The 16,472-nt window shown below is 45.8% G+C and overlaps 3 protein-coding genes and 1 long non-coding RNA gene across 6 annotated transcripts in view; 2 read left to right on the top strand and 2 right to left on the bottom strand.

Annotated features, from left to right (window-relative positions):
- Positions 1–9,643, top strand: part of LOC135400771 (uncharacterized) — a 155,038-nt gene extending 145,395 nt beyond the window's left edge. Inside the window, exon 4 of the long non-coding RNA XR_010424642.1 lies at positions 9,579–9,643. This is a non-coding gene — a long non-coding RNA (uncharacterized LOC135400771). The remainder of the gene's footprint in view (positions 1–9,578) is intronic.
- The window catches only part of LOC135400765 (cell adhesion molecule Dscam1-like), a 30,751-nt gene that overhangs the window by 10,726 nt on the left and 3,553 nt on the right, over positions 1–16,472 (bottom strand). The window contains exons 1-3 of one of the 3 annotated variants that reach the window (XM_064632673.1): positions 12,014–12,349; positions 11,141–11,260; positions 10,913–11,056 (exon numbers count right to left, since the gene is read on the bottom strand). The exons of 1 other annotated variant lie outside the window; for it this stretch is intronic. In XM_064632673.1, the coding sequence (XP_064488743.1) occupies positions 10,913–11,045 (133 nt within the window). In that variant the 5' untranslated portion in view covers positions 11,046–11,056; positions 11,141–11,260; positions 12,014–12,349. Of the gene's footprint in view, positions 1–607; positions 761–828; positions 943–1,962; positions 2,043–10,912; positions 11,057–11,140; positions 11,261–12,013; positions 12,350–16,472 lie in introns of those variants that run through there. One more of the 3 variants, XM_064632672.1, reaches the window with a different exon arrangement.
- LOC135400769 (leucine-rich repeats and immunoglobulin-like domains protein 1) lies at positions 5,023–6,420 on the bottom strand. Its single transcript, XM_064632679.1, has 3 exons — positions 6,319–6,420; positions 5,972–6,253; positions 5,023–5,207 (listed from the first exon to the last, which is right to left on the bottom strand). Exons 1-3 carry the CDS (start codon positions 6,380–6,382, stop codon positions 5,062–5,064), a joined length of 492 nt encoding a protein of 163 aa, XP_064488749.1. The 5' UTR covers positions 6,383–6,420; the 3' UTR covers positions 5,023–5,061.
- The window catches only part of LOC135400766 (glutamate receptor ionotropic, NMDA 2B-like), a 30,908-nt gene continuing 28,636 nt past the window's right edge, over positions 14,201–16,472 (top strand). The window contains exon 1 of the mRNA XM_064632675.1: positions 14,201–14,299. The gene's annotated coding sequence lies outside the window, so the exon portion shown is untranslated. The remainder of the gene's footprint in view (positions 14,300–16,472) is intronic.

The following is a 16,472-nucleotide window of genomic DNA, read 5'->3' as shown; positions in this document are numbered from 1 at the left end:
AGACAGGACTGCTCGCTGTAGTGAGCGAGCTGTTTCTGATGTGGATACTTTGGGTAATTGAGGAAAATTTGTCTTAAGTCATGTAGCTTTTGAGTATAACGTATTAAGGTCTCGAAGAGATGTGCCCTCGGCTAGTTGGTTTCAACTCTCTCGGGACATGGCACGGCAAGGCTGAAAGACACCACACGAACCAGGCAGCTTTAAACAAGAGCAACAGGGAAAGGGGCATCAGGTCTTTTTATGTTTCTTGTAGTGTTTCAATACACGTAGTTCTTGGTGTACCATGCCCCGAGTGAGTTATTGAGATATCCATGTACGTATTGACAGGAGGCATTCGGGTGCGTACGGAGCCGTTGCTGGACTGTAAGCCTCCTATACTGTTCCCGCTACAGTATACTGTTGTGGCTACAGCAATTGTATAACCGATGTGCATTTGTGAACGAAATGTCGTGGACGTGTAGACTTGTAATGGAATAACAGACTTTGTGACCCGCACATTCCAAGTGAAGACGAACTAGACTGCTGGAAAACGTGGTAAAATGTAATATATAAGGAAATGAGCTGCACTGATAACACGTGACATGTTTAATGCGGCGCACAAGTTTACCAATCACTTTGACCGTGATTTTCTTCTCGATTTCTTCGTGGAGAGAGTTAGTGGCCTTGCAGGTATACTCTCCTTCCGCGCCTTTCGTTGTGTTCTTTATCTCCAGAGCGCCATTCCGCATGTGGCCGGTATGCCGTAGATCAGAGATGCCACCTGGGAGTATGTTATATTTCAGATACACACTTGATCACGCAGTATCGCGTTCGCCGCATGTTGTGTACTTTTTATCCAAGATGTGGCGGGTGTCGGATATCCGTCGGCGCGACATTTGACAAGTAAGTCTTCGCCCATTAGAACCACCGTACTCTTGGGCTCATCCTTCCATGTGGGTGGTTCTGGAACATCAAACAATGTATTCTTGTATGATTTTCAGGACCTTTACTTGAGTACGTCCCAACACACACTATAGTCGTATTCGACCTAAGAACGGCACATTTAAGCTCCGCCCTAAGATCGTTCCTATTGGATACAATAGTTAACCGCATCACTCTACGTCGCGGCATGTAGTGGACCAACACCGAAACTATAGGAGGCCAGTTGGTGGCACCTCGTGGCCCAGCACTATAATTTTCCCCGCGAAGTAACTCTGTTTTGGCGGACTATATTTTGTGCCGCTCTTAGGCTGAACACGGGTATAATACGTACAAACGGTATCACACATTTTGGCCCTTCTCAACATGCTTGTACATTAAGCAGTTTTTGCGAGTGTCCGATAAGCTGTTCAATGCGCAGAAGCGACGATGGAACCAAATTGCCTTAGATGAGAATGTTGTTCTATCGTCTTTTTTTCTTCTTTGTCCTTTCGCTGGGTGTTTCCCGCCACTAGTGAGCGTGTTTTCTTTCTTTTTTCCCCCATCTATGTACGAATAGACATTAACAGAGTAACCTATTGATGTTCCTATGGTGCATTAAACGTCGCATAATTCCTGCCTTACACAACGCCTTGGATAATTTTCACTGCTTATTTTTTGACGAAGGGGAATGGAAGGACTGGCATGAGCAGTCTGACGACTGGGATCTGAAAAAAATCGCAGCCCATAATCGCCCAGCCTTAGTGCAGCGTTTCGACACGCTGTTGGTAGCGCACGTACTTTTTGTGGTTATCCTTTATGAAAAAAGGGTGATCGAATTTCGGCGTTTTGATCACGTAATTCAGGTCAACGAGGCGCCCTACAACTAGTGCAGACGTTTAGGATCCCTGATTGTAGTGAGTATATTGTTGATGCGTCTTAAATTCTTTTTTGTAGCACCAAATGAGCCGCTGTGCGTGATCAGAGGTCAGATGCAAAAGCAAACTTGCTTGCAGTTTCCAGATACGAAGCTTAGCGGCGGCGTAAACTAGAAGAATTCCTTACCGTTAACGACGAGAGCAAACGTTGCGCGATCGGATCCAGCCTTGTTGGTCGCCAGACATGTGTAATTTCCTGCGTGGGCTCTTGTTAGCTCTCGAATCACAAGGATGCTGTATTCGCTGTAATCTTCGGTAGATATTGTTGCATCTTTATGCACATTTTGACCTCCCCGCGTCCATTTGAACGAGAACGGTGGTGTTCCGTCTGTAATAGAACACGCTGCGCGGAATTTTCCTCCCTTTTTATTAACTTGTTCGGCGACCATCGGTTGTATCTGCGGTGGTGCCACTGCAAGTAACGTTGGAAGATGTAGGTGGGCATACGTGATTTGGAAAGAGGTATTGAGATCTTACCTTTAGACATGCATCCTCCGATGCTCAACAGCGATAAAGCGACAGTTAGCAGTAATGACAGACCCGTTTGAGCGATCATAATGTCTTGGCATCCATTAATGTGCAAATTCGAAATAGATAAATACGTACGTTCGCGTCAAAAAAAGGCAGTGACTGCCATCTATCGCACCCTTACGGAAACTGTGACTCTCTTGCATGTAGGCATGTTGGTGTCGTTGCCCTTAAGGTGGCGTTTTTCGTTGGCGGACATTCCAAGTTCAAAATGTCATGGCCCAGGAGTCCAACCTGGTCCTTAAGCGCTCACCCAATATTTTAACGAATATTCTTTTTCGAATGGCAGGTTCTATTCCGTTTTCCGCGACGCACTCGTAGCGACCTCCCGCGGCTTTCGTAGCGTTCGTAAGGCGCAGTCCTTTGTGTTCCACGGTCCATACTTGGTTGGAACGAACTAGTTGACCTGCAAACAAAGCACAACATGGTGAGGGCTTTTGGATTTATGGATTGCTTCAATTTGATATTTCTCGGGACCTTCCAGATACTCTGACGCGATATGATATGATGCTGAACCTCAGTGTCTTACCTGAGTGTTCTGTGTCGTACCACGTGACTTGTGGTGGAGGACTTCCTCCGGCTTCACACGCGATGGTGACGTTTCCATGTTCGTAGACTTCAGCATTCTGTGGTTCACGCAGCCAAAAGGGTGCGGCTGTGGGAAATTGAAAAACTATGTGAGATTGCTGGAAGAATACAGTATGCGTCCCTTGCGTATAATATTCAATAGCATCAGATATCAACGTACGAGTGTCGTACTGAGAGTTCTGTGATACACTTGCTGTGACTACGCATGGGACACTTCACAGTACTGTGTAAAAGCATGGAAATTAACGGTGACATGTGAAAACGTCTTTACTCGCTCTCAACGACTGTCAGTACCAAGGTATCCTCCTTGCTCAGTACCGCAGTGTTGATGGGGAGAATAGAGAGAGAGAGAGACTGCAACTGCAAACGGCAGGAATTCCTACATTTTTACTGCACCTTGTGTGGAGACCGTCCTTGTGCAACGAGAAATTGGTTAAGTGTCACCAAAGACAGCTGCACACTCCGTTTAAAGTAAAGGATAATTTTTCATCAACTTGTCCTGTCACACGGATGGCAGTTGATTACGCCAACTCGCGTCAGTTCTAATACTTCGGATGCATCAATGCGACTCTATTACCTCTACAGGGAAATGCGAGCTTTCGTTTTCGAGCAGAGGAAGGAAATCCAAGGAGGGGCTTTCCGTTACCAAGATTTCACTGTATTACACCTACCGGTACCAGAAGGCCCAGAACATGGAGGTGCACTGCAAGTGTTCTCAAATCAGCTGATCCTTGTTTTCTATAGGTTTATGTAACGTCCCATGGGACGTTACATAGTATCTCAAACTAGCTAACTACATAGTATCTCAAACTAGCATCGCTGTAATATTAGAGAATGCAGTCTCTAATGGTACAGCGATGCTAGTTTGAGATACTGTGACGGTGTGAAAGCTCTCATCAGCGCTATGTGCTCAGAGACTGCAGGAGCCATCTGTTCAAGAATTCTTTCTCCTACAACTACAAAGTACAGTCAGCACAGCGGTGGTATCGTTGTACACTGTGTGTTGATTCTAACGTGAAAACGAAAATAAGTGTATCACCTTTAATTGTTGCGCTCGCAGTAAACGATGATGTCCCTGCTTTATTGGACACGACGCAGGTGTAGTTCCCCGACGACTTTAACGTAGCTTCGCTTATGGTCAGCACCGTGAAGTCACTGAAGGTGGTGACGCGAACATTCTTCGTCTCGGTAATTTTGGTGCCATCCTTAAGCCATGCGAACTTCATGGGTTGGCTTCCCCTTCTGGCAGTGCAGGTGACACTGGCTTTTTGACCGACTTCAAGCTCACTCGTAAATGAAAATTTCTGAATCTCCGGTGCCTCTGTATTAGAAATGGCAGTATGCATAATGGAGTTCACTGTATGAAAGAGAGTATTAAAACTGTCCCCTACCTTCATATCCATGGCTTGATGGCATCCCAGCGGATAACAGCGCCACGTACACAAGGTAGCAGCTCATACGCATAAATGTAACAAGTAGGTCACACCGAACATACATTAATTGTCGACAGGGAAAGCTTGACGCTGTTCCACGCAAGGACATAAAAACGCGTCACTAGCGCCATCGTGCGGAAATGCTTGTAAACTAGCGAGTGGTGCACTGTGAGTAACTTTGGATTTTTCTTACAAGTTGGCAGTGCTGTCCCGTAACACCGCATGCTTTACCATTTGCAGGGAGTCTGATGAAGTATAGCGCCGTGATATTCAATTATCAAGTAAGTTTATGTGCGAAATGCGATTGTGCCACGAAACAGGGAAAAATAAACCGTCAGCGCGGCGTACGATGTAATATATCCGAGTGTTTTGACTCATGACTGCGGTAAGATAGCCACGATGCCATTGCAAGATGCCATTATCTTCCCTTACGTCGAGAAAAATGCGTGTGCACAACTTTGTATTCTCACCGTACCTGTGACTTTCAAAGTTACGTTTCTCTTCAGTGATATTCCAACACCATTACTTGCTGTGCAAGTGTATTGGCCTTGGTCACTTTTAGCGACGGAAAGGAAGAAAATGCTTCCATTTTTCAGGATCTTATAATTCACGCTTGAGCCTGCAAAAAAAGAAATAGAAAGAAAGCTGTCGAGAGTTATGAGAGAACACTAGACACATCATGGCATGCTTCGAACATCCTTACCCGCGTCTCGTTGCCACGTTACAGTCGGGATTGGATGACCAGTCACACTGCAAGGTACGGTTACATTGGTTCCTTCCACGGCCGTGTAGTCGTGTGGGTGCTTAATCCACGAAGGCGGCGCTGTTAGAAGAAGAGAGGTCACTGTGACGTTTTCAATGTTTTATCAGTTTCGCACACTGCTTTTCAAAATCATTTTTCTTTTTTCCTTTTTGCAATGGAGATTATGAACGAGCGCGACTCATAATATTCAAGCATTCAGAGACATCTGATGCTTGGCGCGCATGTTCGTAGACCACTTTATGTGACTACCACTGAAATGGTGTTCCTTTTCCACCTCAGTAGGCGTGAGTACAGAGAATTTCGGAACCGCGCAGAGTATATTTTTTTACACTTTTGAGTGTGTGAAAGGGACATTTTTGCAAATGAACACCTTTTTATTCTGTAGGCACAAATGAAATATGCAATAACCCCATCTCGGACGGAATACACCCCCCTGAAATGTTGTTTTGTGTAGAATGTGCCATACGAAATGGTGCTTTATATAAAGTATGCGTTTTAGAGGGGTGTTTCAGAAGCCATCCACCGTATGCCGTAGAACCTACAGCAAGAAGATGTGTGCCATAAGGCGTTTACACCCGAAAGGTGTAAAAAAAATACTGTGTCCGTAAATGTTTCGCAACTGTGCTAGCATCTCGTCCTCACTTATTTTCGGCCTCAACTTTTGCCTGGAGAAGGCTTGTCTTTCTTCTTCTATGCTCAGCTTATTTTCACTCCAAGTTGTGCCAGTGCTAACGAAGTAGTGCGTGCCTACCGGAAAAGATATCTGACAGGTATCACGCGTATAGAATAACGCTTTACGACGTGGTAACGTTGAATCCACATACCATACACCTGAAGCTGAGCCGTGTACGAATCCCTCGACTGCATCGTTGACGCCTCGCATGTGTAGTTCCCAGAATCTTCCACCGTGACCGGTCCAAGGAGCAAGGTCGAAATATCTTCGAGCCTTTTAAGAAGTACAGTGCTTCTACTTTCTAGTGGAAGGCCGTCTTTCTTCCACTTGAAAGTGAGCGAGGTGCTCACTGCACTGGTGTAACATGCGACGCGAATGGTGTCCCCAACAACAGGCGTCTGGGGAAATTGGAAGGGCACGACTTTCACGGACGCTGAAACAAAATTATACAAAAACGTTATCCCATAAAGGTTATCGACAGCTTAGCTGAATGCTTACCAGTGTACGAGGTCGTTAGAGCCACCACAAGCCAGATAAACTGTAGTGCGTCCATTCCAGACATTAAGAGTATCGTTTGTAATTTTCGTGGTACATAACAGAATCCGCATTGCCGACTCGGTACCGCCATCTTACGTACGTTTAGAGAACACGTGAACGCAATGGCGTATTATGTTACGTGCAAGAACGCTCTGGCAAATATGTCTTCGAAATCAAATGGAAGGGATAGGAGTTTCGACGCGAAGACCTTGGCAGTCTGTGTCGAACTAGTAACTGCATGTGGATGCTTCGGTTGGCCGCCGTTGTGGGTCAGCACCGTATGTAGCTCACCGTACACTAAGACGTGAAACGGTTTTTGGAGGGTCTCTCCAAAACCATTGTCTGCAGTGCAGCTGTATGGTCCGACGTCCTTCTTCGATGCTTTCGCAATATTTACAGTAGCTGCTCCTTTGGATGACGTGAGAACGGCCCCGCCTATAAAAGTGACAAGGTATTGATATGTAGTCGTAGTCTCTTTCCAGCGCTCTTACCGTGGGATCTACGGACAGTGATCTCTGGCGTTGGATTTCCTGACGCTGTGCAGGTGTAGGACGCGTTGCCGCCTGCCACCACCATAGAATCTTCTGGGAACTTGATCCATTTGGGTGGTGCTAAACATTTTAAGAATTATTAACAAAAAGCAAATCCTGGCTCAAGCGTAATGACACCATTATAGTCTTATTCATCCTGAGAACAGCACTGCGGCTATCCTTTTAGTACTTTGTAATATTTCTTTCTGTGGAGTGTTCCTGTGAACCCACTTGTCAGCTGAGGTGCCCCTCCCCCTTTTAAAAAGAAATTAATTTCCTTCCAGGGCAGATTAATATGTTTCAGCGGTGTTGCTTTTACGCTGAACAAATTATAGGTGATAATGCCATCAGCTGCAATGATAACGACATGCCAAAGCCTGCGACTATGTAACACAAAACAGTAGAAACCTACCGTGCACTATCAACATGGCTGTGTAAGCGCTTGAGCGCCCTCTCGATGTAGCCGTGCACGTGTAATTTCCAGTGTCTTTTTCTTGTGTCGGGTCGATCGTCAAGAAGGAGTAGTCCGCATCTGAACGGACCGAAAACCGTACATTTGAGGCCTGTAGTTCCTTGCCGTTCCTCGTCCACTTGAAACTTGTCGAGTCAATCACTTTGAGCAGAGAGCACGCCGCGCTCACTCTAGATCCTTCTAGTACATCCGATGGAAAGTTAAACGGTTGTACTTTGAGGGAAGATCCAGCACCTAACAAAAAAAAAGAACATCGATGCTCAGTTTCTTTACTGTTGTTTGATAATAAGCTGGGTAGATAGGTTTTGAAAGCAGCATCTCGTTGCACGCACACCTATTCTGTGTGCTAGAGCTGCCCTAAAATCAACCGAACCGTGAGCAAGTGAAGGGATGCAAGAGAAGGTAAAAATATTTTCGCAAAGAGCGATCCTAAAAATTAGTTATTGCGAATCAATTCTTTACTTTAATACTGGGTTCGGTCAGACCGCTACTGAATCCATGAACCTGACACATTTCGTAAAGGGTACTTCCCCGCATCAGGGCACAATGTGTGGTAAAGTACCCTTTACAGGAGCAACCTTTTGACTCGGATGTATGCAAACGAGATGAAGAGAGGGAAAACTCACCGATGCACAAGAGTTGTGTCAAGAACAGCTTCCCCATGAAAGAAGCAGCCATAGTAGGAGTCAGTAAATGTTCTTGTACCAACATCGAATAAGAGGTAGCACGCAAGCAGGCAGGCAGGCAACACACGAGCCGAAGTCACTGCTTATGAGACACTGATGGCTGTGCGACTTGGATGCTTACGTTGTGTTCAATGTGTAACTTAAACTGCGGGCGACGAGTTCCTGTTAGCAGTGTGACATAAACACAAGGTGAAAACGCAACAGTAACGCCATCGCGGGATTGTCGCACACACTACGATGTGCGGCAATTTGGAAACGAGGCTATGTGTACGGATCGGTCCAGGTCGGAAATGTCGCAGTACATCGCACGGAACCGTTGCCATAATGCAGACACGAACGTTTTCGTATGCTAACGGTTTCACGGAACTGCTTCTGTGATTCCGCATTTGTGGGTAAAGGCACGTTGTGTGTCAGATGTGAGATCTCTAATGGCTGTACACGGACATGCATGTGCTTTCACAGTGCCACAAACTATCACAAATATGCATTCATCATGCGCATGTATGTTGGCGTGGAAGAACCCCGCTGAGGGTACAAAAGTGACCTTCATGCCACCATAGTTTTGATGCGCTTGTACGTGCCTCTATGACCTATTGTTGGAGATGACCTTGAGACACAGTCATTCGATGCGCGATGATATGCTTAAGTCAGCGAGTGAACTATGGTTATAGTCCCCAAATTGATGGAGCTTTGTATGACCCAATATTTGCCAGTGCAGTTGTGTAGGACATAAATTTCTACTTCTCTTTTCAAGACAAACAACTACGTAACATCTGAGGCAGTTACTCATGGTCGCTTTGAAAGCGCACTTTGCACTATGTTCGCGTAGTTGAAGCTCCCTCGTGCTTCCTCGTGCTCTCCATCAATCCCATGTCCATTTTAAACATCAAGGGACTCGCATCTATCATCCCCGTTATTCGTTTATCGGCGTCCAAGCACCCTTTTGCTGAAACGTCTTGAGGAAATGTGACCGACCTTGTTCATAACATGCACACTGTGAGGCTGCTAAACAGCATGCCGTTGCAATAGGCTCCATATAGTGCTATGTCCAACATAGGCGTAAACGTTGAAAATGATTGCGAAAGACGAAGCCCACAGGCATCCGACGCAGTACTCCACTAGGATGCCGTCCGCGTCGGCAACTTGGTAGTGTGTAAGTACCAGACACGATGGAACTGGTTTCGCAGTATAGACAAACTTGTACATTGAGCTTACCATAAATGATGACTTTGAAATGTTTAATCAGAGCTTTCCCTACACCGTTATCCGCGTGGCAGGTGTATGTTCCACCGTTGTGCTTGGATGCCCTGGAGATAATAAGCGCTCCTGTTGCACTAAAACTCTCCGTTCCTAGAATAGAAAGGTGACTTGAGCTCGCCGGAAAATTAAAGAGATGTAAGAACTCTCACAGATAATTTCTGTCACAGATCCACTAGGCTAGGAGCTACTTACCTTCCTTCTTAATCTTTGTTATTGGCTTTGGATAACCCTTGGCTTCGCATGGCTGTGTGACATTGTCGCCTTCTTTTACAGATATGTCCACCAGGTCTTGCTCCCATTTTGGTGGAACTGAAGCGCATCGGAAAATCAGAAATGATTAGGTAGGTGATTGCTTTAAGTACTATGTATTATGAAGTTTATTTCGTATTTACTGACTGCGAATCGTGTCATTAGCAATCTGCTGTGTTGAACTGTATCACGATAAAGTAAGTAACCATGGCTGATTGCAGCAGGTGGCAGCACAATCAAAGTAGCCACTGTTGTAACTAAAACTGGCAGCAGCATTTCTGTTTGTGAGCATTTCCGAATAAATTAATGAAATTTTGACGTACCCGAATGAAATGTATTTTGTCATTGCCAGTAAACAGGCAGTCATTTCGTGGAGCTTTAGGCAATATTAAGCATGGACACAATGGAGTTGATAGTCGGCAAGCTTTCTCCCAGAGAAACATGCGTACTCGCGCTAGTTTGCCTTCTACTACATGCAGCGAAATTAAATAGTATGGGCTATCTCACCTAGTACGTTGAGCACATCTCCATATGAGCTTCTGCTATTTTCGTGCGTCGCAAGGCAGGTGTAGTTCCCAGCATCCGTCTCTTGGAGAGGCCCCACAATCAGGTTGGACAGCTGGGGAAGCGTTATAAATTTAACCCTTGCGCTCTCACGCAAGGGTTTACCGTTTCTCAGCCAGCGATATTGGACATTTTGCAGTGATGTCGTCGTAGTACAAGTAACGGTGACGGTCTTGCCTTCCATTGCGTCCGTTGGAAAATGAAAGGGCTGGAGACCGAATTCTGCAAAGGACAGAAGAAGTATGTCGCTGATAAAAAGCACAGAGAAAAGACAGAAGTGCGAGGGGATGTAAAGCATATTTGTTGAGTAACATTGTAACAAACGCGAAACAAACTCTGTCCGTCCGTGTTTCTTCGCGTTTGTTACGATGAAGACAAAAGACGCGCACAGAGAAAACTTAACAAATGAGAAGTTGAAAAATCCTTACCATCTGCAGTAGATGAATGTGGTTGCAGAAGAGACATCATGGTGAGCACATTGAGCATGTGGGACTTGAAAAACCGACACATGATGTTGCACAGTTCAGTCGTCCCTAGGACTCGGCTGCATTCCTCTTGTATTCGCGTCTTACAAGTACCCGTGTACCCGAACGTCGATGTGTCCTATTTACTCGCAAAATGTTGGTTTCTAGCGCCATCTGTCGTAGAACGTAGGAAAATTACATTATGAGGCGCGTTTGTCGAAGTAACGAATGTCCTGGCGCAAGGCGGAGCCACCGAGTGTATGTTGTCATTGTACCTTGTTGCATCCGTATAGCGTTAGGGGCCGCTGCGGTACAGGCGTTAACGCTCACCGTACACCCTAATATGAAACGTCTTCGCGAGAGGTTCCCCGAAACCATTGGATGCAGTGCAGATATATGGACCGGCATCTTTTCTGGTTGCCCTCGAAATGTTGACCACTGCGACGCCTCTTGATGTTAGCATACTGGCACTAACTGTAAGGTAATGTAAGATACTTGTTATGTCGTTCCCCATGATTCGTCTACAAGAGTCGAAGAAAGGGGAAGGTTTCTAGGTACCATCTGCCTTGCGGATGTCAATTTGCGGCAGGGGGCTTCCCGTTGCCTTGCATGTGAGAGACACATTACCGCCTTCAGGAACCGCGGTTTCATCGGGTACTGTGTTCCATTGGGGAGGAGCTGCACACAGTAGAGGCTTAATTAGTGTCCTGAATTGAATCACACACACATTTCACATTTCTTGACTTGAAAAGGACAGGTACTACAAGGGTCTTTGGTCTTAATTTTGATTGTTAGGTACTGGAACCATTTCTCCATTGACCACAGCCTACTTCATGAAATCGGTGCAGTTGAACGTTTTGTGGTAATTCTTCAGTTTGCCCCCACAAATGTTAAAAAAAAAGAAAAGGAAGAAGAAGAGGAAGCAAAAGGAGGACGTGTTGTCCACTGCGTTATTTGCAGAGGGTCTTTTAGGTTGCTGGTAATGTGGCCTTAGAACATAAGGAGCAGGTATCGCTGAATAACCTGAGCAAATTTTGTACACAGATGTACATTACTTTCTGCTGCCTAGCTCATAATATATCAAATAACGGGCCTGCTGTTTACTGTTACTGTGTTTAGCGGAGATGGATGACCTAGTAACTCGTCAAAAACTGCATTATTGAAGGAGTGAGTCTACCGTGCGTTGCTTGAAAGGAAGGTACGAAATAAGGGGGATAGTAGTCACTGTCATTAATTTGTTTCACAACTCGGTGAAGGGGTGTCTGTATATTATTGCAATTGCTGTAGTTGCAATGTTCGGATGCTAAGTCATTGTTTTCCTGTATCGAATCTGTCAGTCCCTTCCATAATGATTATTTGCAGCACGTGTAAATTGTTCAAAATATTTGTACCGCATACACACGTTGTCACGTCTGTTGAGGATCAACTCACCGTGAACCGTCAGCGTGGCTGTGTAGGCACTGGAGCGCCCTCTTGATGTGGCTGTGCAAGTGTAATTGCCGGTGTCTTTAGCTTGACTCGGATCAATGGTCAGCAATGAAAGGTCCGCATCACTTCTAACTGAGAAGCGACTATCTGTTTCCTCCAAGGCTCTGCCATTTTTAGCCCACTTGAAGATCGTATTACTCGATACTTTCAGTAACGAGCATGCGGCAGTGACTCTGGAACCTTCCAGAGTGTCAGACGGAAAATAAAAGGGCTGCACTTTGAGGCACACGTGAGGACCTAGGGAGAAATAAGTATCAGAGTACCGTGGGACACTTCGCTATGTGCAGTTACATATTAGGGAAGTCAGTGCGTGAACGGGCTTTGGTTTTCTTTTTTCTTTGCACGTCGTAACGACGACGGACGGCAGCGGGTAAGCTAGATAGCCGATAGCCCACAACGAAACCTGGGATGAGATCCAGTCGCTGAAATCAGTAGTCGGACATCTTAGGTATCTTACAATTGCCGCGATAGCGTACATATCGAAACGCGTGAAAGAAAATGCTATAAACGCCCTGTGTCTGCGAGAGGCTCTAGGCACTTTCGACTCACACTCTATTCGCTTTCTGTACAGATTGCTTTTTCCTTCACGCAGTGAATCCCCAGGCATGCGAGCGTCTTTCTTAAGTTGTAGTAGGAAACTGGGCTCACCTAGCGAGAGAAGCAAAGCGAGGACTACTTTCCATCCATGTACTATAACCATGGTCGCAGCGCTTTAATCGACGATACCAGTGAAGGAGGAAAACTCTGTTTCGCCGTGAGCCGTTGTATTATGGAGCACAACACTTCATGCACTCGATGTACGGAACCTTGCAAAACACGAAACCATGGAGCACTAACGCCATCACGCGACTATGTAGTGTACTGTGAGTTCCGTTGTGAGAACGAGGCTATATGCTTCTTCATTGTGCGTTTGCTTGGCAGTGCGCGAATGGTCGTCAAAATTGTCAGTGTGCACCCGAAGTTCACCTATCAGCGTCAAGGATGATTGTCCACCGCAGGTAGGGTGAAACAGACTGCCGTGCCTTGTCCAATATTTAAGCCATTCCATAGTCTCCCTAAGACTACCGTAATATGACTTATTCCATCACACCGATCTTAAGGTAAAATCCCTTGATGGATCTCACGGTAAAAGTGAATGTGGACCATTTCCGGCATAGATTCGTTCTGCATAGGTTATCACAGCATGGACAGTGGTGCGTTTGTAGAAGCCTTCATGGCCCACTGTTGCGTATGACCTTGAGACAACGTCACCGTGTGCATGATTATGTGCTTAGATCTGCGGGTAGACCATTGTTATGATCTCCAGATTGAACCAGCACTGGATTACCGAATAGTTGCCAGTACAAGCGTGTATGGCTCAATTTACCCGATAGGAGAACAATGTACACAACATATGAAGGTAGCGAATCATGGACACTTGGAAAGCGTATTGCGCAGTGTCCTCGCCACGAATTGATTGCGGACTCCGCGTGGAATTATCAACCGTCCTCGTGTACCTCGATCGGTTATAGAAAACCAGTTTGCAGGAACTTCTTTAGGAAATGTGACCGACTTCGTCCGTAACATTCACACTGAAAGGTACCTAAAAGAGTACCTTTTACCGCTTTTTAACCTGAAAGAGGGGCATGCCGTCGCAGTACAGAAAATGTCCGCCGTTTAGATCGAAGAAAACCCCACAAGAAAACGCCAACGGGCGTGGACTCCTCCGGGAGAGCGGTCGTTTCGGAAGTTTTGTAGTGTTTCTGTATCTGCTGCCTCTGCGAGACACGTCAATGAGGACTCATAGTAGAAAAAATTGTACACATGTCTCTCAACATTACCTGTTTAGGACGGCTACACTGAGCTTACCGTAAATGACGACTTTGAAAGCTTTAATGAGCGATTTTCCTACACCGTTATCTGCGTAGCAGGTGTATGTGCCACCGTTGTGCTTGGACGCTTTGTGGATTGTAAGAGATCCCGTGGCACTCAAGCTGTCTGTTCCTGGAATAGGAAAGGAACTTGAGCTTGCACAAAAAGATGCAAGAAATCTGTCGCACTTTCTTCTCGTTACCAATGCATTACACTAAGAATTGCTTACCTTCCTTCTTAATCTTTGTTACTGGCTTTGGATAGCCCTTGGCTTCGCAAGGCTGAGTGACATTCTCGCCTTCTCTCACAGAGATGTCCACTGGGTCCTGCTCCCATTTTGGTGGAACTGTGAAGGGAAGAGAAAGGAGATAAAATTAAGTATGCAATTTCTTTCAGTTCTAATGTGCTTCCGGCGTGTTTGCTAACTCCGAATCGTGTCACTAGCTTCCTGCTTTGCTGTAACTATATCCTCAATTGTGTAAGGATGCACTAAATAGCTTTGACTGGTCCCAGCGGCAGGTAGCACAAGCAAAATAGCCACTATGATACCTAAGGTTTTGAAGTAGTCAAATGAAATGTATTTTGTCAACGCCTCTGAAGTGGTAATCGTCTAATAGAGCTTCAGCTGAAGGGCATTGACAGAATGACGTTGGTTGTCACAATCCATTTGAGGGTACCGTCGACCTCTTCCTGTTTACACCTGCAGACTTTCCTACACGTGATTTAAGCAAAGCGACTTATCTTACCGAGTACGTTGAGGACATCTCCATGCGAACTTCTGCTACTTCCATACGTCGCCACACAGGTGTAGTTTCCAGCATCCATTTCTTGGAGAGGGCCCAGGATAAGAGCCGACAGTTCCGGAAGAGTTATGAATTTGACTCTTGCGCTCTCCCGCAAAGGTTTGCCGTTTCTCACCCAGCGGAATTGAACATTTTGTAATGATGCCGTCGTAGTGCACGTAACGGTAACCTTCTTCCCTTCTATTGCGTCCGTTGGAAAATGAAAGGGCTGGAGTGCGAATTCTATAAAGGATACGTGTGCATCCCTCATAAAAGGCTCAGGCTTCCTTCATCAAATACTTCCTCCATCAGCTCGCCCGCGTTTATGCTATTCTATGAGGGAATTTGAAGAATGCTTACCTTCAGCAACAGATGAATGTGGTTGCAGAAGAGACATCATGATGGCCGCATTGAGAATGTGGGACATGATGCTGCACATTCCTAACGTCGCTAGGACTCTATTGTATTTCTTTCGCATTCGAATCCTAATCCTATAGAGTTCCGTGTGCTCGAACGTCGAGATGCCCTATTTACTCGCAAAACGTTGCTTTCTAGCGCCATCTGTCGTAGAACGTAGGAAAATTACATTATAAGGCGCGTTTGTTGAAGTAACGAATGTCCTGCCACTAGGGGGTGCCACTGAATTTGTTGTTATATCCATATGACGTTAGGAGTCTCTGCCGTACAGGTGTTAACGCTCACCGTACACCCTGACGTGAAACGTCTTCGCGAGGGGATCCCCGAAACCGTTCGATGCGGTGCAGCTATAGGGACCGGCGTCTTTCTTGGTTGCCCTCGAAATGTTCACCACGACGGTGCCTCTTGATGACAGCAAACTGGTGCTAGCTGTAAGGTAATGTAAGGTACTTGTGACGTTGTTCCCTTTGCGTAGTCTACAAGTACAAGAATGGTGAAGGATTCTGCGTACCATCTGTCTTACTGATGGCAATCTCCGGCAGAGGGTTTCCCGTTGCCTTGCATGTGAGTGACACATTACCGCCTTCAGAAACTATGGTTTCCTCCTGTACTTCGTTCCATCGAGGGGGAGCTGCAAATAGTGAAGGCTTCACTAGTGACTAGTGATGAGCAGCTTTTCAGATTTGGCGACACGGACAAGTATTACATAGGGGTTAGACTGGAGCAGTATAGTCTCAGCTCGAGAGAGAGTATTTGGAATAACACAGGCTGTTCTACCCAGTTTATCATACCAGGAACATACTGCATTGCGCGAATCGTTGTTTGCAATGCTGCTGCGTTAAAAGGTGATAGAGGACCAAGTACCCATGTCAGTAATGTAAGTAGGGTAATTCTGCCTGACATCGCTCACCAGGGTGCATAGGAAAAGAACGAAAGGAAGAGGGAGGGAACGCAATGATTGTCATTAATTTGTTTAACATCTAGGTGAGGAACTGCTATTACACTATTATCTGTAGTAGTAACCTTACACAAGTACAACAGTACCAAGCACTAAACAACTGTTTCGCAATGTCGTATCTCATCCTAATTCGCTTGTTTCCTGTAATACGTGTGCTTATACGCGCGATGTTGAAAATATTTGTCCCGCGAAATTATCGCGTTTGTTGAACATCAACTCACCGTGGACCGTCAGCGTCGCTGTGTACGCACTGGATCTGCCTCTCGATGTGGCTGTGCAGGTGTAATTGCCCGTGTCTTTGGCTTGACTGGGATCAATGGTCAGCATTGAAAAGTACATGTCGCTTTTCACTGAGAAGCGAGTATCTGTCTCCTCCAATGCGTTGCCGTTTTTA

Source organism: Ornithodoros turicata, chromosome 7 (genome assembly GCF_037126465.1).
Source record: "Ornithodoros turicata isolate Travis chromosome 7, ASM3712646v1, whole genome shotgun sequence".
In the NCBI taxonomy this organism is placed as follows: domain Eukaryota; kingdom Metazoa; phylum Arthropoda; class Arachnida; order Ixodida; family Argasidae; genus Ornithodoros; species Ornithodoros turicata.
Note: the sequence above shows the minus strand (reverse complement) of the source record. Positions and strands in the feature narration are given on the sequence as shown.

What these genes read in the sequence shown, in the direction of transcription:
- LOC135400769 (XM_064632679.1), bottom strand. Translation starts at nt 6,382, where the DNA reads ATGTCTGGAATGGACGCACTACAGTTTATCTGGCTTGTGGTGGCTCTA. An exon ending in TCTAACGACCTCGTACACTG is followed by an intron (nt 6,254 to 6,318) that starts GTAAGCATTCAG and finishes ATTTTGTTTCAG; the next exon opens with CGTCCGTGAAAGTCGTGCCC. An exon ending in GGCTCAGCTTCAGGTGTATG is followed by an intron (nt 5,208 to 5,971) that starts GTATGTGGATTC and finishes TTCTTCTAACAG; the next exon opens with CGCCGCCTTCGTGGATTAAG.